General features: G+C 49.0%; 1 protein-coding gene across 1 annotated transcript in view; it reads right to left on the bottom strand.

Moving 5' to 3' along the window:
- Positions 1–813, bottom strand: part of LOC146201251 (nicotinamide N-methyltransferase-like) — a 48,280-nt gene extending 47,467 nt beyond the window's left edge. The window contains exon 1 of the mRNA XM_084592509.1: positions 694–813. Coding sequence (XP_084448635.1) covers positions 694–813 — 120 coding nt within the window. The remainder of the gene's footprint in view (positions 1–693) is intronic.
- Between the last annotated feature and the right edge of the window lie 24,299 nt (positions 814–25,112).

Below are 25,112 nucleotides of genomic sequence, written 5' to 3'. Positions count from 1 at the left end.
GGCGCGCACATACACTTAACTTCGCTCATGTACAGCTTATGTAAGTGTCCTCTCTTCCTCCAGCCGAGCCGCACGTCTTCATTGGTTAGGTGCGGCCGAAACTTCGGGAGAAGACAAACACCTTCCAGTGATGAGAAGGAGGGTGAAGCCGATACGTACAAAACCATGCCCCGGGGTCTGTGCACACATTTTAAAGCTTCAGTCACGAAAGGGACGTGGGCTGGTGTTTACTTCAGTACAGGATGGATTACAGTTGCTAAAACATTTAAAATTTATTTTTATACCCTTGATTCGACTTTTTTTCTCTTCGTCGGAGTGTGCTATAGGTCACTGCGGTGTGAAATACGGCTGATTCGACAGCGTCATCTGCCCACAGCGTTTGCTGGCGCGCGCTGCACCACGGTATTGCGCCACGCCCCACCGTCGGTCTCCGCGGTGGCATGCACGGCAAGTACTGGCATAGCCTCCTTTATACGAGAGTATAAAGGAGGCTGGGGTACTGGACACTCGTGTCGTGCACGTACCACCCAGGGGACTGCGCAAGTGGCGAACGTGCAGCAGCGCTGGAGTGCGCAGTAATTTCCTGGGCGCCATCAGCCGAAGGTACCGTAAAAAAGGTACTGTAAGCATGCGTTATGATCGGGTTTCTTAATTGTACGAAAGTAAATGCGTCACAAGGAAGCCAAAACGTACCTCGCTAGCCGAGGCCCTCGTCTCCTCGCTGTTGGAGATCACAATTTTGGAGAAGTAGCTCTCGTATTCCTCCAAGGAGTCGTAGCCCTGCACATGTGATGCACTTCCGGTCAGGCACATGGTAGGAGGGAATAAAAAAAGTGGTAAGACGTTTAAGCTCCGCCTTTAAAAGTGGTACGCGATAGCGTTACCGGGCCCCGCTCGCATGGCGTTCTCATTCGTTTCTTCTGTTATTAAGCCGCACAGCGCCCTACTACATAAAACACAACACTGTTGTTTGCCCATAGCAGGAGCTTGTTACCTGTAATTCGGCCCGCTTTCGCCGCATGGCGTCCGCCTCCTTAGCTCGGTAGTCAGCACCCACTTGCGCCGCTTTGCCTCCGCCTAGTTAGGTCTCACGATAATCCGCGTCTTGGGCACGCTTCTGCCGCATTGCCTCCAACTATCGTGCCTGCATCTCGGCATTTTCGCACCGCCTAGCCCTCGCCGCCTCCGCTCGCCTAGCATTCGTCTCAACCGTTTTGGCTTCAGACTTACTTGGCCAACCCCGTTGCCAGACGTTGTACACGGTGGTCCACTTAGTACGGCTTAGTACGGCTTAGCGTGGTTGCGCTCCGCGGAGCGCATTGAAGCAAAGAGGCGCAGGTGGCATTTCGTGTCGTCTGCTATAGCGCCGAAGAGCTTGCATTCTTACAGCGTTTTTATCACCGAGACAGCAACAAAGGAAACATTCGCATCGGTATTTTTTTTTAATTCTTAGCGTGTTGTTTGTCAGACGACAAACATGACGAATGTGCGTGGATCGAGCTTTCACAAATCATCAGAGAATCACTCCCTTGGACTGACCAGCGGAACTTATTTGCAGGAGCGTATCAGCCTCGCCTGCGTACAACAGACTGCCGTGGCCAAGCTAGCATGTCCACCAGTTAGTAACATTCCATAGGATTGAACAACACGCTGCAGTGAGCGAAATGCGATAACGCCATCTCGGCACGTTTCGTCACTGTCAGCCCACAGTTGGGTGCATTTTTCAGTAAAGGAAAAAATTGCGCGTTTCCGCACTGCAGCAGACGACACTACCCCCAGGTTCCTGTGCAACTTGCGCCGCTTTGCTTCGATGCACGGCCGCGCCGGATGCGCTGACGCTCCGCCGAACGCGGCCACGCTGAGCTTTGTTCGTACTTGGAGTGAATTACAAAGTACATGCACCGTCCGCACTCTCCCGAGCAGCATCAGACATATATACACCATCCTCACTTGTAGAACATGAAGACGACGAACGTCCTTCACTGTTAGTCGGTAGCATATTCATCCCACATGTAGTTGCAGAAATGCTTCGTCTCCGCCTCCATCAAAATTTGACCAGCCAGCATACAGCCCGGGCGCTTGGCCGGCCGGCCGGTGATATCGTTAGCTGATTGAAAGTTTATTCAGAAGTAAGTACAAATCTCATAGGGTGAAGGGTAGCTGTTCCTGGCCCTACGGGGCTGGGACTGGTAGGTCAATGCCGTTTGCGGCGGGGGCTAGCCTGCCACCGAATGTTTATCTGTTGTAGGCCGTCATTGCACCTGCAACCGCTTAGGTGGTGGATGCCAGTTGTTGCGGCGCGCGTCTTTCTCTCCCTCTTCCTTTTCTTTCTTCTCTGATTTCTCTCTTCAGTCCACGGCTCAGGCCTCCTCCCGGGCCCACGTATGCATCTTCGGCTTGTCATAATATCATCGTTATATCTATCATTTTTTCTCTCTTCAGTCTGCACGAGGCAGTGGAGGTGGCTCAGCTATGGAGCCAGTAGCAGGCCCGTGCATATTCTTTTCCTTCTTCCTACCGCCACAACAAATGTTATGAATATGCAATGGTGGCGCCACAGTGCAAGAAGAGTGCGAAGCGCTGCTGGCGAGCAAAGTGGTGGAGCCATCTAGCCTAAAGAATTCGTACTAGGTCGAGTTCTGTTTGCCGCCGGGATGATATTGCCATCAAAATGCATGTTAGTAAAGCGAAAACTTTAAAGGAATGTACTGTGTTACTGGCTTAATTCCTCTTGGTTCGTAATAGCTCTTTTCTAATGACACGTATGGCAAAGTTTACAAAAGACACCCCTTTACTCGAACGAAACAGTGGAACTTCGGTGTATGGCAGCGTGCTCGTCGTGAAATCCTGGTAAGAGATCAATTGCAGGTATTTTAGGAGTACTTTATTGACTTTTATCTCATTCATTATTGATTTTCGCGTTGCAACGGTGAACAACAACAACAATAATAATAATAATAACAACAACAACATTATTATTATTGTTGTTGTTTTTCACCGTTGCAACGCGAAAATCAGTAATGAATGAGATAAAAGTCAACAAATTATTGTTGTTGGTATTATTATTATCATTATTGTTGTTGTTCACCGTTGCAACGCGAAAATCAATAATGAATGAGATAAAAGTCAATAAAAGTACTCCTAAAATACCTGCAATTGATCTCCTACCAGGATTGCGCGACGAGCACGCTGCCATACACCGAAGTTCCACTGTTTCGTTCGAGTAAAGGGGTGTCTTTTCTTCGATACGCGGTCCTTGTGCTGTCGCGTAAAACTACCTGGAAGAGCAGCACTCTCTGCGGTGGCTCTGTGGTTGAGACGCTCTGCTGTGGAACCAGAATCCCCGGGTTCGAACCCGCCCACGGCGGCTGCGTTCCAATAGAGGCGAAACGCAAAGGCGTCCCCGTGCGCTGTGCGATGTCAGTGTTGTTGTTGCGACGGAAGGAAGAAGGAAAAGAAAATGCACGGGCCTGCTACTGGCATTGTAGCTGAGCCACCTCCGCTGCCTCGTGCGTACAGAAGAAAGTAGACAAGAAAGGAAAAGAAGAGGAAGATAAAGACGCGCGTCACAACAGCTGTCGTCCACCACCGAAACGGTAGGGTGTGCAACGAGGATAGAAACGCGAGTAGAAGAACTAAGCACGCGGTTTACACAGCTAGAGGGACGAATAGATGCACAAATGCGAGAAATTAATAACAGGTGTAAAGCCTTGGGCGACATAAAGGGGTCGATAGACCAAATCCTTGTGGCGCTAAGCAGCATCGCTGATAGGATGACGAGACTAGAACAAACAGTATACTCCAACAATGGACAAGAACCAAAATAAGAAAGAGAACGCTACCATATGGCAGTGGAATTGCCGGGGGTACCGACGCAAAAGGGCACTACTGCAGCAGCACCTAGAAAATCTAGACGACAAACCGATTACTATAGCACTGCAGGAGACCGGAGGTTATCAAGTCAAATTGACCGGATACCAAAGTTTTTGCAGCAATCTGGGAGAAATATGCAGGGTGGCCACGCTGGCCAAGAGAAACATAGCAACCTTAGAGCACTGGAAGCATAGAAGCAGTTTTGGTAGAAATGATAACAGGGCGAAAGAAAGCAAAAAGTATCTTCTTGCTTAACCTTTATAGCAGCCCAAGACAAAAGAAAACCAAATTCGGAGCGATATTCAAGAAAGCCATCAAATTGGCCGGGTTGAACCCGCTGGTGACAGTAGGAGACTTTAATGCGGCGCATCAGGAGTGGGGGTATGTAAGGCAGGACCTAAAAGGTAGACTTCTCCTGGAAGAGTCCCAAACTCTTGGCTTAACCTTACACACAGACCCGTGTGCGCCCACCAGAGTCGGCGGCAGTGTAACCAGAGACACGGCGTCAGACCTCACTTTCAGTAAAAATGCTAGTAAAGTCGAGTGGAGCAGCACCATGGAGAACCTGGGCAGTGATCACTACATAATAGCCACCAAAGTGGGAGAAGGGGTGAAACTGAGGAAGATCAAAAGGACCAAAATACGGAGGGGGATAAATTCCGAGCAATTCGGGGAGACCACGGAATTGAAGAAATCAAGGATATAAATACCTGGTCTAAACAGCTTAGAGAGGATGCTAAGAGCGCGGAAATGGCTGCCGAAGGGGAAGACACGCCGGAAATAATGGACAGCAAACTAATAAGAATGTGGAAGGAGAAATAGAGACTTGGAAAAAAACTGAAATCCCAAAAATAGAACAGAAACCTAAGAAGAACGCTAGCCAGGCATATGAAAGACATGGAAACCTACGCGATAAAACTAAACGAGCAAAACTGGTGCAGCACATGTGACGAAATGGATAGGAATATGAGCTTAGCCAAAACGTGGAACCTACTGAGGCACCTCCTAGACCCGAACAAATCAAAACAGACAGCTAGCGTCAACCAAGTGAAGGCGACACACGCTTTCCATGGGACGGATAAGCAACTAATGGAGAGACTCAAAGAAATATACATAGGAGAAACAACAGAAATTAAACAAGCGGAATATGGGGGTCTAGAGAATGGCAAACTAGATGCAGATATCACGGTAGCAGAAGTCAGAGCAGCTATTGCGGGGTTATGAACTCGCTCGGCCTCTGGACCAGATGAGATATCAAATGTCATGCTTAGAAATCTAGATGAAGGCTCGGTGGAAGCAATCACACGATACATAAACAATGTATGGAAAGAAAGTAGATTACCGGACGAATGGAAAAAGGCAGAAGTGATTCTCATTCCTAAGCCGGGGAAAGAACCAAAGTTAGAAAACCTAAGACCAATCTCTCCGACATCGTGTCTGGGGAAGCTCATGGAACACGTAGTGCAAGCGAGATTAACAAAATACATGGATGATGAAAACCTATGGCCGCATGAGATGGTAGGCTTCAGACCTAAGCTCAGTACGCAGGACATAATGCTCAGACTAAGACATGATATCATAGACAAGAAAGGGCTAGACACTAAGGTGATCCTAGGCCTAGACCTCACGAAGGCCTTCGATAATATCAGACATGACGCGGTACTAAAAGGTCTTGAGGAAGTAAACGTAGGCAAAAGAACATACAATTACATTAAGAACTTTCTTCAGGGAAGGAGGGCGGTGATTAAATTTCAGGACGCAGAGTCTCCCAGCATAAGGCTAGGAAGCAAAGGAACCCCTCAAGGTGCCGTGTTATCTCCATTTCTATTCAACATAGCAATGAGAGGCCTCCCAGCTCTCTGGAATAGATCTCTGGAATAAAGATCTCTGGAATAAAGTTCAGCATGTATGCTGACGATATTAACATCTGGATGAACAATGGAAGTGATGCAGAAATTGAGTGGAGCCTGCAGAGAGCTGCAGACGCCGTGGTGAAGTATGCAGCCGACAGAGGACTAGCATGCTCACCGCAGAAGTCGGAGCTCTTTAGGTACAACACCAACAGCAGAGACAAAACGCCAATAAACATCAAAGTGGTAGTAGAGGGCCTAGAGGTGCCGCAGGTCGAGGAGATGAGGGTCCTGGGTATGGTTATCAATCATAAAGGCAACAATACCAATACCATAAAGAAATTAGCAACATATGCAGATCAAGTGCAAGGCATGTTCAGAAGGATAGCAGTAAAAGGGAGAGGCCTAAAAGAGAGAAGCCTCCTAAGAATATCACAGGCGTACATAACAAGCAGAGTCTGCTATGCAACGCCGTACTTAAATATGAACAAAGAGAACATAGATAAACTAGACAGGATACTCAGGAAATAAGCCAAGGGGGCTCTGGGACTTCCCATATCGACATCAACGGAACGTCTTGAGAAAATGGGTATCCACAACAGATGGGCCGAGCTAGCTGAGGGAGTTAGAATAGCTCAGCTGGAGCAACTTAGCCAATCTGAAACAGGAAGAAAAATACTAGAATGGATAGACATCCAACCGGGATACATTGCTCATAAGACAGTGGATATCCCGGAAGAGATAAGAGCCAGGATACGCGTCCCGCCTATGCCAAAAAATATGCACTCCGAATATAACAAAGAGAGGCGCGGGCATAGAGCCAGAGCCTACGAGAAAAGAATGGGAGAACAACCAGCAGAACAAGTGGCCTACGTAGATGCTGCATGTGGACGGCAAGGAGCACCTGTAGTATCGGCTTCAAGCCGCACGAGAGACGCCAACGTGGCGGAGGAATTGGCAGTAGCGCTCGCTTGTGTCGGTACCAAGGCTAAATTATTACTATGCGATAGCAAAAATGCGGTGAGAAATTTTGGGAAGGGAAGAATAAGAGAAGGAGCTAAACGAGTCCTCGAATCGAGGCCGCTTGAGCGCAACGTGGAAATTATATGGATACCAGCACATGAATCCATCGCAGGGAATGAGGCTGCTCACGAGTTTGCCCGAGCTCTCTATCACCGGGCGGCTGCCGAGCAGCCCTCTTGCATGGATATAAAAGATAGCCTAATCTCATATAAAAAGGTTACAGAGCACTATAAACTAAGCAGAAGGGTCTATCCGCCGCCAGACCGTTCCCTCGGAAAGGGGGAGGCAATTGCATGGAGGAGACTACAAGGGGGCAATCATATTAGTCCCTTTTGGGTATATGCAACAATTTCAAAAGATGAAAAGGATCTACATTGCATAACATGTGGGAGATGGGGCACTCTAGATCATATTATTTGGGAATGTAACAACAGCCCAGGAGCTAAAGAAAATATTGATAGAGACGCCTGGGAGACCCTGCTGCGAAGCGAGGACCCCGCTCAGCAGCAGCAAGCCATCCGCCTGGCGGCTGAGGCCGTGAAGCAACAATGCATATTCACCAGACCTTAGTTCGCGAGGCTCCTGAGTAAGGCTCCATCAGGCCTGCGTGCCGGGGAGTTCGAAACGGAGCTTCTTCTCGGTGGAAATAAAGGTTTTCAACAACAACAACCTACAGCAGATAAAAATATGGTGGCAGGCTAGCCCCCGCCGCAAGCGGCAGTGACCTACCAGTCCCAGCAAGCATAGGACCAAGAGCAGCCAATCCTCCTTGCGATGTCAGAGCACGAAGACCCATAGGTGGTCTAAATTACTTTTCACCCCATCCTTATGACTCCTCTCTCTTTTAGTGCTGCAGCAATACTCGGACTCCTCGATTGGGCTGCATTTTCGTCATTAGTTCTCAAAAGTGCCGTGCTAGTGCAGCGCCAGTTCTTGCGATGCGAGTGCAGCGCCACCCTAGCTCTTTGTGGCTCGGCAAAATCGAGTGCACAAGTGCAGCAGTGCAAGCCTTGTCGTCTTCTGGGTCCGATGCGAACGCCGGAGCCGTGCCACTCTCCTTTGTTAGCATAGGATCTCACGGATTAGCGATTTTGCGTTTGTGATTTGCGTTGTTCGTGGATGAACATGGGTGGCGTTGTTCAGTTAGCCACGGAAATTGTTCGACGACGAGTTCGACGCCGAGTTCGAAGCTGCATTTGCTCTCGCGGCGTGCAAGCTTCTGCATGTGGACCGCAACCGTATCAGTGGTCATGAGGTACTTCGACTTCGAGTTCAAAACATTCTTTAGGTTGTCCCGAGAGACTTCTGACGCTGTGTGCGAACGCTTCAGGCGCTCTTCCTCATATGCTAAGGCTGTGAGCGGACGAAGACCAATTACTGTCGAAGAGACCATCTTGATCGCCCTCAGCTATCTTGGAGCCAGACTAGCATGAACTGCGTGGCAGTTCATGCTAGTCTCATGCTAGGCATGCTAGGCAGTTCAGTAGCCACGTTGGTGCTCAACGTGGCTAATGTCTCTAAGCACTACAAAGACAGTACTACTGTCTTTCCATCACCGCCGAATACTCCGCATGCTTATAGAATAATGATTCTGCCGTTACTTCCAATAACTTTTTTAAATACCTTGGTATTAACCTCACTAGCGGTTTATCTTGGACGTACCATGTCAACCACATAATAAATTCATCTAACCGAACAATTGGCTACCTTTGTCGTAATCTACGCATGGCTCCTCCTTCCTTAAAACTTAACTTACAAAACACTTGTGCGACCTAAACTTGAATACGCTAGCGCTATCTTTGATCCTCATCAAACTAACCTTATCAGAGCTCTTGAATCTGTACAGAACCATGCTACTCGCTTTATTCTATCAAACTACTCTAGATATTCTAGCATATCCGCATTAAAACGTCAACTTCTTTCTCTCGTTTCTCGTCGCCAAATTTCACGCCTCTTTCTTTATCACAAGTTTTTTCATAGTTCACCTCGCGACAGCCAGCCCATCCAACTGGTACGTCGAATATCCCGCACAGGCCATTCAAACAGCGTCATCCCGCGTCGTGCCCACACTACTACATTCCAGAAGTCTGTTTTCGTTTACACAGCTCGCGACTGACCTTCCCAGCAGCCTTGTCCTAATCTCCGACCCTGCTCATTTCAAGACTGCCGTCGAAGAAGCCTCATCATCTTTGTAATCATTTCATAAAAACTATTGTTAACCGCCGTTCAAGTGCCCACCCCTCATGTAATGTCCCATCTGGGGACCCTTGAGGTTCTAATAAATAAATAAATAAATAAATAAATAAATAAATAAATAAATAAATAAATAAATAAATAAATAAATAAATAAATAAATAAATAAATAAATAAATAAATAAATAAATAAATAAATAAATAAATAAATAAATAAAAAGATCGCTTTGACGTTTTGTGCTGTGTCTCCGGAGAGTGCTGGACTTCCTTTTCGAAATCAGCGACGATGTGATCGCTTGGCCAGACGATGCTGAGATGGCCCGTAGCAAGGCATGTTTCCTGGCTAAGAGTGGCGGGAAAGGACCTCGTAAAACTGTCGGCTGTATTGATGGGGCCATGTGGAAATCTGCAAACCTGAAGAATCCACTGCTTTCTATATCAATCGGAAAAAGTGCCTATCGATCATTCTGCAGGGAATCTGCAACGAGAAGAACAATGTGTTCATAGGGTTTCCGGGCTCTGCGCACGACGCCCGCGTGCTGAAGGAAAGCCCCTTCTTCTCAGGTGCCGCCGGTAAATAGGGAGATGACTATATACTCACACGGAAAGTTGAGCTAGTTGGTACATATTTTACATATGGTACATACATACAACAGCGCAGGTGTTTTCTTCCTTGTCCTTTGTCTCCGCGCTGTTATTCCTTAAAAAAAGAAGACTATATACTAGGCGACTCTGCATACCCACATCTTCCGTGGCTGCTAACGCCCTACAGAGATAACGGAGTAAGCTTTCCAACGTGGAAGAAGAAGTATAGCAAGTTACATAGCCAGCAGAGGGTATCAATAGAGAACATGTTCGGGCTTGCGAAACAGCGCTTCAGGCGACTCTATTTAGTTGATGCAAAAGCCATCCTTCAGTGCTGCAGGATTGTGCTGGACGCCTGCATGCTGCACAATTTGTGCAATGCGGAAAGAGATTTCATGGCCGAATTTGCCGACCTTCATCTTGACAACGTGGGCAATGACAATGAAGATGTCGGGATAATTTCGCCAGCGTGGTGCGAGAGCCGAAGGCAAATGATTGCTCGTCACCGGTGCTGAAAACAGCCTAGTTGCGCAAGGAAGCAGTAGCCATAGTAGTGTGTTATTTACGCCTTCTCTTTAATGTCGCGAACGGCTACATGCATTTTTGTAGAAACCTGATGTCTGAAGCCGATTCGACCTTTGACTTCTCCGAGGGCCTTCAGGTGCCCAGGACACAAGCGGGATACATACAGCGCCTTTCCTTTCTTGCAAACCAATTGCAGAACGTTGGTGAACTTTGATGCGTTCACCAGAACGTTGGTTGCGTTAGGCAGGGGTCGCGTGATGTACCAACGCCATCCCTAATAAAACGCTATAAACAGATCGTATCTGTGAGGCACATGCAATGTGTTGTCTGCTAGCATGGCCGCCTGATTACCACAGCAAAATAACGTTTAATAATTGGGACACGTGCTGCAAACACAGTCCTGATAGAACGCCCTGCTGCTGCACGATACTCGGTGATTAACTGAGTTAAATGGTGTGATTTTTTAGAGCGCAGCTCTTAGGCGCCCGTTCCTAGGTTTCTCGTCGGTGTCGGCATGCCTCGTAACCAGTCCCGCCCCCTTTCAGCCCCCCAGTTCGAGCGTGCGCTTCGACAACCGGATCCTCGCAGGAAGAGGGGGGGGTACACTCAGCGGCAAGATGGGGGCAGGAGCGCGCAGCAACCGGAAACACGAGGAAAGAAGAAAGGGGGGGGGGGGGTCGCCGGAGGCAGTGCTAGCAGCCACCTGATGCCGCTGACGCCGCTAGCGAGTCAAGACAACGTGCTGCATGGAGGAAGGACATGACATGCTGCGTAGAACACCATTGCCATCATGCAGAAAGAGGAGGAGCCCCCCCCCCCCTCCCTCTTCATGCGTGGCGGTGAGGGTGCTCTGCGGTTGTCGAAACGCCGCGGCTCGCTATCAGCGAATCACGGTTCGTGCATCCCGTTCTCACTCGCTTCGCTCGCTAGCGGCGTCAGCGGCATCAGTCAGTAGCTGCCCCGCCGGGGTGGTGCAGTGGTAAGACGCCCAACTACTGTGACGGAGTACCCGGGTTCGAACCCGACCTCAGCGGCTGCGTTTCGATGGAGGCGAAACGAAGAGGCGTCCGTGTGCTGTGCGATGTCAGCGCACGTTAAAGATCCCCAGGTGGTCGAAATTATTCCGTAGCCCTCCACTATGGCTCCTCTTTCTCTCTTTTCACTTTCACTCCTACCTTACTCCCTTCCCTTACGCGCGGTTAAGGTGTCCACAGAAAACAAGTGAGACAGTTACCGCGCCTTTCCTTTCCTATAAAGCAATCAGTTCAGTCAGTAGCTACTATCTGTTCGTCGCGTAGCGTTCCTAAGGACCCACGCGCTGCCTCCCGCAACCTCGCGATAACTCAATTGCTCTCTTCATTTCTCCGGCCACAAAGCTTCTTACATGACAGCCAAGAACTGTTAGCTGAGTGTTGCTTGAAGGAATACGTGCAAAAATTTAAAAAAAGTCTGTAATTGCACATATGTGTCTTGCTCGAAGTATTTGCCTCAATCTAGCGAAAAGGTGAAACAGCTGATGAGCTGCGCTCAAATTTCGCATTAGGAGGTAACGTAATCGTGGGCAAATTTTTTTCAGCATTCGCTACTAGCTTTCTTACCCACTTTGTGAAACGGTTCAGGAGGAGGAGTAAAAATTTTATTCTGCGAAGCATTCGAGGCACGCAGGCCTCCTAGGTCTCCGCACGACCCCACTCGCGATCTAAACGTTCATGTGATGTTGATCCATGACGTATGCGGCTCGGCTGACGACGATCTTCTGCCTGACCGGGTCCGCTGACCTCAGTGAGGTCTCCCAGTCCTCCCAGGTTCGGAGAGGCACCGGCCCGCCGGGGGGAGGAGACGCCGGGCAGGATAAAAGAATGTGAGTAAGGGTGGCCTTGGGGTGGGAACACGAAGTGCATATGGGGGATACTGGCTTAAATTTGGAAAGCATTGGTGTCGGCCGCGTTCGTGTCTGCAGACGACGCCAGATTGACTGTTCTCTGGTATTGAGGATTGGTTTGGGCAATGTATAGATGAGGCGCTCAGCGCGAGAGTTTGCAGTGATATCAGCAAACAAGTGCATACGCTCCTTCGAGAAATCCCCCACAAGGTCCACCTGTGCCCGGTTTCTAGACCTTCGGGCTAAGGAGTCGGCGGCCTCGTTACCGGATTTCCCGAGTTCGCAGGCACCGAGATGAGCTCAATACGTCGGGCGAGGTGGGGGTTTTCATGTGCAGCAGGCGGTGCGCCGGAGGATGAACCCGGCCCCTGGCATAATTTAAAATGGCAGTTTTTGAATCACTAAGTACATAACTGGCATCTGTGTATGCCAGAGCAGTAGCTACAGTGGTCTCCTCGGCTTCCTCTGGGGTGGTGCCTGAAGGAAGCAGCTCGAATGTTAGGGGGGAAATGTGGGGGTTATGTACAACCGCAGTGTCTCCGTTCTCATCGCAGGCGGCATCCACCCAAACTACATCGGGGTTATTCCCGTACCATTTGTGGAGCGCTGCCGCGCGCGCCTTCCTGCGACCTTGGTCATGGAGGGGGGGGGGGGGGTGCATGTTCCGTGGTAATGGCTTGGCATAGATTGAGGTGTAAATGTGGGTAGGGAGTGTTCTTAGGGATGCATTGTTTGCGGGAATAGTGATGCCTAGCTTATTGAGTATGTGTCATCCGGTAGTTGTAGCGACCAATCTGAGGTATTGTGCTTGTAAATGGGCCTCTCGAAGCTCATGTATTGTGTTACAGACTCCGAGTTCGAGTAGTCTCTCGTTGCTAGTGCTTTTCGGTAATTTAAGTGCTGCCTTTGTTGCTTGCCGAATTAAGGAGTCTATTTGCTGGACCTCATTGCATGATAGTTTGAGGTATGGTGTAGCATAAAGAATTCGGCTGAAGGTATAGGCGTGCACTACGCGCAGCGTGTCCGCCTCTCGGAGCCAATGTGCGCGTCCTGTCACCCTTTTTGTGAGTTGCGTGGTGTTCGCAACGGCCTTTTTGAGCTGCTTAATAGTGTCTACGCTTTTTAAAACCTGTTGCAGGTATAGTCCTAGAATGCGGATGGTACGGACCTGTGGTAACTGTCTTCCCTGAATTCGGATTTCTGTGGCGCTTTGGTAGGTCCGTCCTTTAGGGGGTATAACTAGTAATTCCGAATTTTCTGGCTAGCACTCTAGTCCGATTGTTGCGATGAGCTTAATTATCGTATCGGCTGCCGTTTGTAACGTGTCTTTGAATTGACCGTCTGATCCGTATGTTGTCCAGAGTGCAATGTCATCGGCGTATAGAGTGTGACTGTGGTGAGGGATTTTCGGTAGTTCTGTGGTTAAGGGAATAAGGGTGATGTTGAACAGAAAGGGGGAAAGAACGGAGCCTTGCGGTATGCCCACGTTGGCAAGTGTGTACGGTGATGTGTGGAGATTGTCGATGTGAACCGTGGCTGTCCTGTGCTGGAGGAAGGCTCTTATGTAGTTGTAGACCCTAGGGCGACTTTGAATGTTCGTGAGTGCCTGTAGGATTGCTGTGTGTTGTACATTATCAAAAGCTTTTTTAGGTCTATAGCTAGGATCGCCTTAGTATTACTTGCGAACGGGCTAGTTGGCTATACGACTCCGACGATCTCCGGCGCTGCATGGTTATACACAACAACAATACAAGCACAAGAGAATTAAACCAAGACGTTAACACAGATGATGCGCTTGCTACCAACTGCCTGTTTTTGTGGTACGAAGAAGAAAGCCTCCGAAGACCCCCGGCGCTGCATGGTTATACACAAAAAAACAATACGCACACAAGAGAATTGAACCAGGACGTTAACACAGATGATGCGCTCGCTACCAACTGCCACTTTTTTGGGGTACGAAGAAGAAAGCTTCACACAAAACGTGGGGTCACAAAAAACTGGCAGTTGGTAGCGAGCGCATCATCTGTATTAACGACCTGGTTCAATTCTCTTGTGTGTGTATTGTTTTTTTCTTGTGTATAACCATGCAGCGCCGTAGGTCTTCGGAGTCGTAGCCCGCTCGCAAGTACTACGAAGAAGAAAGCTTCACAATAAACCTGGGGTTGCAATATGAAGAATGTTTGGACAATGTGACAAGAAGTTAGACCTAATTTGTCATTGCTTTCGTTTTATTTTAATTTATTTTTTTAATTCTGAATTTCTCCGCAGTTTTTCTGAATCTTTTGTTTACTTCTTCTTCATATTCTAACCCCAAGTGTTTCTGAAGATTTCTTCTTCGTACCACAAAACAGGCAGTTGGTAGCGAGCGCATCAATGGAACTGCCGCAGCATACGCAGAAAACAAGCGCAACTAGCAGCATATATCGCAAAGTCCCCTAATTTCCCGCATGTCATCGCTCTGCAAGAGACGAAAACAAATCGCATTCATATCCGTGGTTATCGGATGGCAGCCCTTACGTCATGTACGGCAATCCTCACACTCGCATCAATGCCGGGGCTAGACCGCACACCGACAAGCACGCCCGACAGTAAAGACACTCAATATACAGTGATAGAGCTCAGCTCACGCGGGCAAACAAGCAGCCTCACAATTATTAACATATACAGCAACCCTAAAGAGAAAGGCAGATCTATTCCGGGATTCCTGGGCTCCTTTCGCACCTCAAACTCCTTGTGGTGGGGGACTTTAATGCACGCCACACGCAATGGGGATACACCTCAGACGCACCCAAAGGTAACCTAATATCTACCGCAATGGCTGATCATAACCTCGGCCTGATCACAAATCCCACTGTACCCACCGCATCGGCACAAGCGTCACTCGTGATACCACGCCGGACCTCACATGGGCCTCACCAAATTTAATTGTTAAATCTCATATGGTGCTACAAGACAGCCTTGGGAGTGACCACTTCCCAGTGTCCACTACTATCGCTTACGATTCCAAGTTTTCCAGCCCTCGCACACACCTTCTCACCGACTGGGATAAATTGCGCTCATACTTGGCAGCTGACTCTATCGAAGTCCCTACTGTCACCGACTGGACAGACCGCCTGGTGGAGGCCATCCGGGTGAACAGCAAACGCATTAAAAATACTCCTACTGCACCGCAGGTTGATCCGCACCTGGCTCATCTATGGGAGGCCCTACAGGGACTTCTCAAACGCAGTCGTCACCAGCGGCACAATCGTAAATTGAGACTCCGCATAGCCGCTCTCACTCGTGAGGGAGAAGAATACGCCAACGCCTTAGCCCGTGCAAACTGGGCAACCTTTTGTAACGACCTCAAGGGTACATTAAGCACTAAACGCATGTGGGCCATCCTACGCGCTCTTTTAGGTCCAGCAACCACTAAAGCACAGACATAAGTAAACACACAACGTCTCATACAGCTAGAACTCCAAAAAGGCACCGACGTAATTGGTCAACTACGGGACACCTATATACCCATATCCCTTCAGTCAGCAGATCCACTAAGTCCACCTCCGCCTAACTCCGAACTTGATGCTGACATCACCTTAAGTGAAGGTCGCCGAGCACTCTAAGATTCGCCACTCCACGGCGCCAGGACCAGACGGCATAACGTATAAGGCATTACTCAATCTGGACGAAATCTCTCTCCAGGAACTCACGGAACTCTTTAATAACCACTGGCACGCTGGGACGCTCCCATCAACCTGGACCCACGCCAACATGCGATTTATACCCAAACCGGGCAAATCCCTGACTCTTCAAAACCTGCGCCCTATATCCTTAACGAGTTGTGTCGGCAAGCTCTTCGAGCATGTCATTCTCAATCGTCTGCAACCGTTCCTAGAAGCAACAGGCTTTCTCTCCCATGTTCAATTTGGATTCCGCCCAAACCTCTCGGCACAAGACGTACTTCTCGCCCTTAAAGAATCTCTTTTACACACTAAGCGCCATAGCCTCTACGCACGCCATACTGGCCCTGGATATTCACAAGGCATTCGACACAACAAGCCATGACCATATCCTGACGACATTAGCCACCACGGGCTGCGGCACGCGCATATGGCAGTATGTTCGGGCCTTTCTTCAGGGACGCACGGCACAACTTTACCTTGGGGATATTGGCTCCCAGCCTTCCCCCCTGCCTAACCGCGGAACACCTCAAGGGGCGGTCCTATCACCGCTACTTTTTAACGTGGCCCTATCGCCATTAGCAAAGGCCCTTGCTGCTATCCCAGAGCTCCACACAGCCATATATGCAGATGATATAACCCTCTGGACAACAGGCGGATCCCTTGGAACAGCCCAGGATATCTTGCAGTCTGCCATAGACATCCCCACCACCTATCTAGAATTCTAAACACAGGCCTTCGATTCTCCCCAACTAAATCGGAACTATTGCAGCTTAAACCCATACCCGGAGATCCCCCCATTTAACTTCACATGTAAAGAAACCCAGTGCCCATTGTGTCTCAGATGAAGATTCTCGGCCTTCTCATTAACAACGCACTTGATGCAACCGCCACCCTTCAACTCTTGCAAAGACAGACCAAGCAGGTTGCTGGACTAATCAGGCGTGTGGCTGCGCGCAACCATGGGCTGTCGGAACGCGAAACCCTCAATATGACCAATGCATTATTCATTAGCCGAATCACATACCTCCTCCCATATCATATAATCACTCAGCGCCAAACAGAGCAGGCGGACATCCTAATACGCATGGCCGTAACCTCCGCCCTACGTCTTCCACGGATGGTTAGCACAGAATGTCTGCTGGCCACTGGTACTCACAATACCGTGAACGAATTAATAGAAGCTCAACGCACCAACCAATTAGTCCGCCTGAGTCGCACGGAAACAGGACAATGCCTACTGCGACAACTCCGTCTCAATCCACCTATCGCCACCCCAGCAAGTGCTACACCTTTCATGATCTCTTCGGGCACGCAGGATCACATATACCAGAAGCTCCTACCACGCAACATGGGCGCCTGCCTTTATCAGGGAAGGCGGAAAGTTAGAGCCAGCTATTACACCAAAAGATACCGCAACCGCTCTGATATCTTCTATGTCGACGCGGCAGGGAATTCTAAAGTAGGATTTTTCATACCAGTCGCTGCCTACGAAGATGGCAGAGTGGGGCCGCCGCCACTATCCGAACTAATTCGCCTGCAGAAGCGGCGCTCGCCCATTCAGCAAGTGACAAAGACATTACCGAAATTTGTACAGATTCTCAGGCGGCATACCGCCACTACCTAAACGGCGTGGCGACACCGGCCGCGCATCATATTCTTGCCACCACCACCTCTCTCGACCGAACGTTAATCTAACGTGGATCCCAGGGCATGCCTCGATTCCCGGTAATGAGCGCGTTCATGCGCTGGCTCGAGAACTCTCTACCCGAGCCCCGGATGATCAGGCACCCAACTCCGCGCAGGAGGCCGCATCGGTCCTTTCTACATACCACCAAATCACCACATTCTACAAACACAACCGCATGACACTGCCACCACCCCACAGCACCTTGTCACCCTTATCCATTGCTACATGGCGACAATTGCAGACGGATTGTTTCATTTCCCCCTACCATCTCTAATGCCTTCATCCTGGCTTGCCCCCTCACTGCGACACCTGTGGCGAGCCCAAATCCTCACTGTTGTTCCGAGACGCCGAGAAGGCAAGACTTTATTCGGACAGCAACACGAACATACAAGCAACAAGGATTCAGTGGCTTCGGTTTATAAAGGAAGCCTGGGTGCAACCGAGGCATGCTATTGGCTAGCGCTACGGTCGCACACGCGAACCATGACTGCGTACATCAGATAGCGGCACACAGTAACCAAGCGGCACACAGTAGCAAGACAGCAGCAAGCTTGATAAGCGTTGCGCCGATATAGCACTTCCCCTCCAACAAAATCAGAATCTATCATACGTCAGACGATCCGGCTTCCGCTTGTCACGAGCGCTGCGCCTTGGTAGCACACCTAACCCAGCATCAGTTTGTTCCGACGTTGAGGCACTTTGGGCGTGACTTGCGAGTGGAACACAATCACTCTGATCCAACACTGGCTGGCTCGAGGCAGCTGTAGGAGACCGTTCACTTTCGAGCAAGTCACTTGCAAGGGGCAAATCTGTATCACTTTCGTTCACAACAGCTGGCTTCACAAAAGAACGTCGCAAATGATCAGCATGCACAAATCGCGTCTGTCCGTCTACAACCACAAGGTATGTCATTGCCGATTTCACATCCACGACCCTGCCTGGACGCCACTTCACCTGTTCCCCACGCACTGAACGCACAAACACACTATCACCAACAACAAATGATCGAGGTGAACTCCTTCGCTTGTTTGCACTGCGAACATTCCTCTCAGATCTGGCATTTATTGCATCTTGCAGATTCGGTTTCAACAAAGATAACCTTGTGCGCAACTTCCTCCTCAAGAACAGTTCATCTGGCGATTGGCCGGTGAATGTGTGCGGCGTTGTTCTGTAAGCGAACAGAAAGTTATCTATCCTGTGCTGCAGTGATCTGGAACTTTTGTTCTTCTGGTCTTCCAGCAATTGCTTCAACAGCGACTGTTTTACTGTTTGGACAGCACGTTCTGCCGAGCCGTTCGACTGAGGATGATATGGCGGAGTAAGCGTGTGCTTGACCCCGTTTGTCAAAAGAAACTCCTCGAATTCTTTTGCACGAAACTGCGGCCCGTTATCTGTGACTACCTCTATCGGCAGGCCATGACTTGCGAACAACGAGCGCACCGTTTCGATCGTGCTTTGCGCCGTCGTTGACGTCATGATTTTTATTTCCAACCATTTGGAATAGGAATCTACAGCTAGAAGAAACATCTTTTTTTCCTTTTCAGCAAAGTCTAGATGTACCCTCTCCCAACTGCTTGTGCACCACTTCCAAGATGAAAGCGGCGCTAGTGTCCCCACGGATTTGGTGCTTTGACAAATTTCACACTGCTTCACTGCTCGTTCGAGGCAGTTGTCTATCTGTGGCCACCAAACCATTGACCTCGCAAGTGCTTTCATCTTTGTGATACCGATGTGTTGTTCATGTAACAAGCACATAACTTCACTTTGAAGCGACTGTGGTACAACGACTCTGTTGTTCCACACCAAACAGCCGCAATCGACTGAAAGCTCAAACCGCCTAACGAAGAAAGGCTGATAAAGTGTGTCCACAGCACGCGGCCATCCGTGCCACACCATTTCACTAACAGTACTAAGAACTGGATCTTTCAGTTTCCCGCTCGATATCTTTCGCAGTTAAGGGGAGTTTACTAACGGGCGAAAAATAAAATATTTCTTCTGCCTCGTCACCGGCTTCAGGCAGTGGAAGGCGTGATAAGCCATCTGCATTGGCTATCTTTGTTCCTGCTCTGTGCAAAATGCGAAAGTTGTAGTTTGCAAGGAAAATTCCCCAGCGATGCACGCGAGCTGCAGCGACTGCATTTGTGTGGTGCTTTGCCTCAAAAATAGCGGTGAGCGACTGGTGATCTGTGATCACGTTGAACTTACACCCATACAGATATTTATGAAATTTCTTTACTGCAAAAACAACAGCAAGAGCTTCTTTTTCCACCTGCGCGTAATTACGCTCGGCAGGAGTCATTGATCGAGATGCGAACGCAATCGGTCGCTCTACGCCCTCAATCACGTGCGACAGCACCGCGCCTAAGCCGTAAGCAGAAGCATCACATGTCAGCTGTATTTCTTTCTTTACATCACACAGTTCCAAAACCATGTCTTCACTGATCAAATTTTTACACCGTCTGAAACATGCGTCATACTGGCTCGACCACTTCCATGTGCTGCCTTTGCGCAACAGTTGATGAAGAGGTTCTAGCAAGTTTGCTAGGTCAGGCAAAAATTTGGCGTAGTAGTTTACTAGACCCAAAAATGCCTTTAGTTGAGTCACGTTAGTTGGTTGAGGCGCTTCTCGAATCGCCTTTACTTTTTCTGGTGTTGGGTGTACGCCATGCTTGTCTAGCTCATGTCCCAAGTAACAAACATTTTCTTGGAAAAATTTGCATTTCCCTGGGTTTACCCGGATGCCGTGTTTACTGAGCGTTTGTAGCACTTGCTCGGAACGGTGATAGCACTCCGTCAGGTCTTTACCTGCTATTAACACATCGTCCAGGTAACAGGCAGTTCCAGGTATGTTTCGTAACACCTGGTCCATCACGGCCTGAAACATTGCAGGGGCGCTTGCCACTCCGTATGGCAGTCGCCGGAACCTGAACAGTCCCATGTGCGTGTTCACCGTCAGCAATTCTTGTGCCTGCTCATCCAGCTCAAGCTGCAGGTAAGCTTTAGACAAATCCAGTAAAGTGAACACGGTCCCTCCAACCAATGACGCGAATATGTCCTCTGGCAGAGGCAGTGGATAGTGGTCGAGTTCAATACCCCGATTTACAGTCACTCTGTAATCCCCACATATCCTAATCTGCTTTTCTGCTTTCTTTGGGACGATCACTAGCGGTGTAGCCCACGCACTGTGCCTCACTCTGTACACCACACCAGCCTTCTCAAGTTCAAGCAATTCATTCTCCACCTGTTCGCGCAATGCATATGGTACTGGTCTCGCCTTACAAAAAACTGGCTGCGCATCGTTTTTCATTTTGATGTTACCAGTGAATCCCTGAATAGAACCATAACCTGGCTCAAACACATCACTGTACAGCCGTTTTAACCTGTTCTCGGCTTCCGCTGCTACCATCTGCCTGCCATCCTGCACGTTATCAACGTCACGTTGCAACTGCTGAACAGCATTGTGCAAGTCAACTTTTAGTGCCGTTATCCAATCGCGACCTAAAAGCGTCGGCATGCGAGCTCCATTTTCTTGCTTTGCTATTATCAGAGGCAGATCGTAGCTTCGGTTTTGATAAGACACCTTGACGTTTGCTACGCCTTTCACTTTCAGTGAAGTACCGTTATATACGCCTAGACGTATGTCGTCTTTCGAACATGGACAATTTGGAAAATTTTCATCAAAGTCTCTTTCAGACATTATTGTCACAGCGGCTCCCGTGTCTAATTCCATCGGTATCTTCTTGCCATTTACTTTTACTTTAAGCACAATAGGCGGTGAGCCGTGAACTTCGTTCGTCGTACACACTGTAAGCAAGTCAGTAGCAAGCTTGATAAGCGTTGCGCCGATATAACACTCACTTTTTCACTACCTGTGGGAATGTCCTTCCCCCAGACAGTGCCCTATCCCCCATCCCACCTTTTCTTCCTGGGAGGCTACTTTGCGGACAGCTCAACCCACCGGTCAGAAATGGCTGGTAGATCGGGCTCTATGTGAAGCAAAAGTCCGTGGACTCCTGACTTGTAGGGGACCCCTTGAAGACTTTTTTATTAAATAAAGTTGTTTCCATCCATCCATAAATCTGTGTGGAAGTCTTGGTTTAATTCTCTTGTGTGTGTATTGTTTTTGTGTATAACCGTGCAGCGCCGGAGTTCGTCTGCGCCTTTGTATGCGTTGGTATATGTGGGTCAAGCACCGCAGTTGTTAGCTGCAGCATAGCGTCCTGCGTAGATAAACCGGGCCTGAAACCGACCATGGAGTGCGGGTATTGGTCTGTGTCATCCATGTACGCAGTTAGCCGAGCTAGTATAACCTGTTCAAAGAGTTTTCCTACGCTGGAGGTGAGCGATATTGGGCGCATATTCGCCGGGGTAATTGGCTTGTTGGGTTTTGGTATTAGAATTACTTTCCCGTGTGTGCATTCTGCTGGGAGTGTCCCTTCTTCCTAGCGTTTGTTATAGAGGCCCGTTAGTTGCTCCAATGATTTATCATCTAGGTTTCTTAGCGCCGCATTTGAAACCTGGCCTTCGCCTGGCGTTGTGTTCTTGAGCTTGTGAAGTGCTGCCCATATTTATGATGTCCTTATTGCAGCATCTAATACATCATTTGGTCCTCCTGCATAGGGGGAAGGTATTGAGAGTTTCCCGGGGTGGTGTGCATGTGCTTTAGAGTAGCTAGAAGGGCATCTGTGCCATGTTTGTGCTGATGGGTTAGTCTTGCTATTATGCTTCGTGTGCATGTCTTGCTCTGGGTTGGGTCCAGAAGGTGCCGAAGTACGCGCCATGTACGCTTTGTGGTTAGATTTCCTTTTAGCCCTTCACATAATTTTGTTCGATTCTGCTCTAACAGTTGCGCTCCATGGTCTTCAATTTGGGTGGCCAGATCATTAATCTTCTGCTTAAGTTTGCGGTTGTGTTTCTGTGTGGCATATCGGTTAGTTAAACTGCGGTGGGCTTCAATAAATGGGCCATTCTGGCATCTAACATTGGCACCTTTTGGTTTGTATCAAAGATCTGCGTATTATTCTCCTGGTCCTGAAGGAGTTTTTTCAACCATAGCCCTAATTCTATGTGGTCTTCAGCTTCAGTCCTCTGCGCAACACACACTTTAGCCTCATCGCACTTCAGAGCGAGTCGGAGAGTCTCAAACAATCCAGGCTTAGCCGTCGGAACGAAACCAGGTGAAGGCGACGAGCCGAAGAGGAAGAACGTCTCGATAAGCGTGAAGATGCAGCTCGACGAGTTGGCCTCCGAAGGTGCATCAACGACGTCTCTCGCTACGTATATCCTGGCATAGCTGGGCTGTGCCACAGCAATTTTCTTTGTTCGCACAAACACGGACGCCTCTCCGTTTTTTCTCTACCGAAATGCAGCCGACGGCGGTCGGGTTCGAACTTCGAACCCGGGTACTCTGTTAATCACTGCGCCACCATGCCGGGGGTCGTCTGTTGTAGCCTGAGTTTCCTTGGGACGTTAACCCCCATACACGAAACCAAATCATGGAGAAGTGCGACGTGACAGATACAACGCTTTTCCTTTCCTACTGTTACAAATTGTAAACTGGTTTATAGGAAAAAAGCAGTGACTGTGACACTTTCTTCGTGGACTTTTAACGAAGGAAGGAGATAGGAATGAAAACAGAGATAAAAGCGCTGTAATGATGGGTTGCGGAGTAATTTCGACCATGGAGATATATTTAATGTGCACTAACATCATACAACACATGGATGCCTCTCCGTTTCGCGTCCACCGAAACGCAGCCATCGGCCATCAGTTTCGAAACCGGGTATTCCGGCCACAGCGGCGGGGCAACCTCCTGTTCGGCCAAAGATGAAAATTCTGCGGTGAAATGGGTAGCTACGCCGCGATGCTCTTTGTGAGCCTCGTGAACCTCAACTTGTGCTTTTCTTCCTCTTCAGCCATGAATTCGACTGAAAAAAATAAACCTTGAAACCAGTGTGATTTCCTTACAGTGGACTAGCACCAAGGCTTCCAGTCTCGAAAGATTTATTTGAGTGTCTGGCCTTCACAGAAAGAAAAAAAAAACATGGCCGCAACTGGGTTGGCATGAGCGAACCGAACAGCCTCGCTGGGGACAGCACTGTGTTGTCACCGGAGCCGTTCAGCATGCATGTTATTTTTCGCGCTATTCTTCGCATGTCGTCGTCAACTTCCGTCCAGACTCAATGGACCCAGAAAGCACCGCTATCTTTTTAAGGTGCATTAAGCGCCCTTAAAAGTTAGCACAAAGTTTCCCAATCACAAATTTCACCGATCATTTCCTGAAGCCAGACTCGCGGAATTCCGCTGTCATCCTCACAGTAGACAAGGGGATTTATGAAGAGCGTTCGTAAAGCGCTGGGCTTGGGATCCAAGGGATGAAGGTTCAATTCCCGGTGGAGACGAGGTTTATTAATTTATTTTTAACTCTCGAAAGCGTGACACCTTAAAGGCCTTAAAATGGAGTGAACATCGCGTGTGACGCATGGTTCGTGCTGCCTTGGAGAACTAGCTCCGACACAACGGGTCTTCCACGGGCCCGGTGAAGGCTTTTGCTGCTATACTGCAGTGGTCATGATGAGTGCTAGCCTGACATATGACACGGTGTTTATGTCATGAAGGTGGCGCATACGAAGGGTAAAGACCCGAGGCGACGTCGCTCGGTGCCGTATCTCACCTGCATCGCAATTAGGTCCTGTGTTTAAGCGCCATAACAGCCGAGTCGTCAGCGCCCCCACGTTGGGATGAAAGACTTTCATACGACAAAGCGCCTTACGTGCATTGTAAATCATTGCGGAAAGCGGATCCGCGCTTTGCTGGTGTACAGACTGCAAAACCTCTCATGAATTTATGCCACGGACCGCACTTGAGTGGACGTGCGTACATATTAAAAAATAAAGATCAAGCGCCCTCCAGAAGCTTGCCTGCGCGCTGTGCTGCGAATCTTCGTAGTCCGGGATGCCCTCCTTGGAGGCCCCGTTGGAGATGTGCGCCTCCGGAGTCTTGGTCAGCTTCGGCTCCGATTCGAGTTGGTGCGCCACCGGTTGAGGCGATGACGCCTGCGATGGAAGATTCATAAGCTGGCATCCGTGTATAGATGGACCCAACCAGAAAGCAGTCAGCGGCGTCAGTGCTGTGGTGGTGCGCGCTCGAGACTGCTTCCGTGCGATATGTGCTGTATTTTACTCTGTTGTGAATAACAATAATTTATACGCGCAACCGACATGAAAGCCAAACTGGCCATATCTTGTAGAAAACTTTATACTCGCGGCACTTCATGGTCATCTTTTATTCTGAATACATAACCAGCCGCCTTGACCAACGCCGACCACACAAGGCTCTGTCTGCAGGAGAATCACGTAACGCTTTTGCCCCATGGTTTACGCAGCTATGCCATTGTGTTTCTACTATCCCCGTTCTGTCCTGTTTTGAGCTGTGTTTCTACCACGCCGTTCTGTACTGCCTCTGGACGTGAGCAGTGCAATAAATGAAATGCAAACAATAGAAGTGTAGTTGGTTGGTTTATGGGGTTTAACGTCCCAAAGCAACTCAGGCTATGAGAGACGCCGTAGTGGAGGACTCCGGAAATTTCGACCACCTGGGGTTCTTTAACGTGCGCTGACATCGCACAGCACACGGACGCCTTGCTTTTCGCCTCCATCGAAAAGCTGCCGCCGAGGCCGGGAGAAGTGTAGTAGAAGTGTAGTAGTATGTTGCCAAAGTTAAAGGGAGCGAATGGAAACAGCGTTAATTTCTTTGCCCCTATAACGACACTAAAGGAAAAGAACACCGACGAAAATATGTCATCGCATGCACATTGCTATTGCGCTAGT

Source organism: Amblyomma maculatum, chromosome 2 (assembly GCF_055883805.1).
Source record: "Amblyomma maculatum isolate TAMU_Amacu chromosome 2, ASM5588380v1, whole genome shotgun sequence".
NCBI lineage: Eukaryota > Metazoa > Arthropoda > Arachnida > Ixodida > Ixodidae > Amblyomma > Amblyomma maculatum.
Note: the sequence above shows the minus strand (reverse complement) of the source record. Positions and strands in the feature narration are given on the sequence as shown.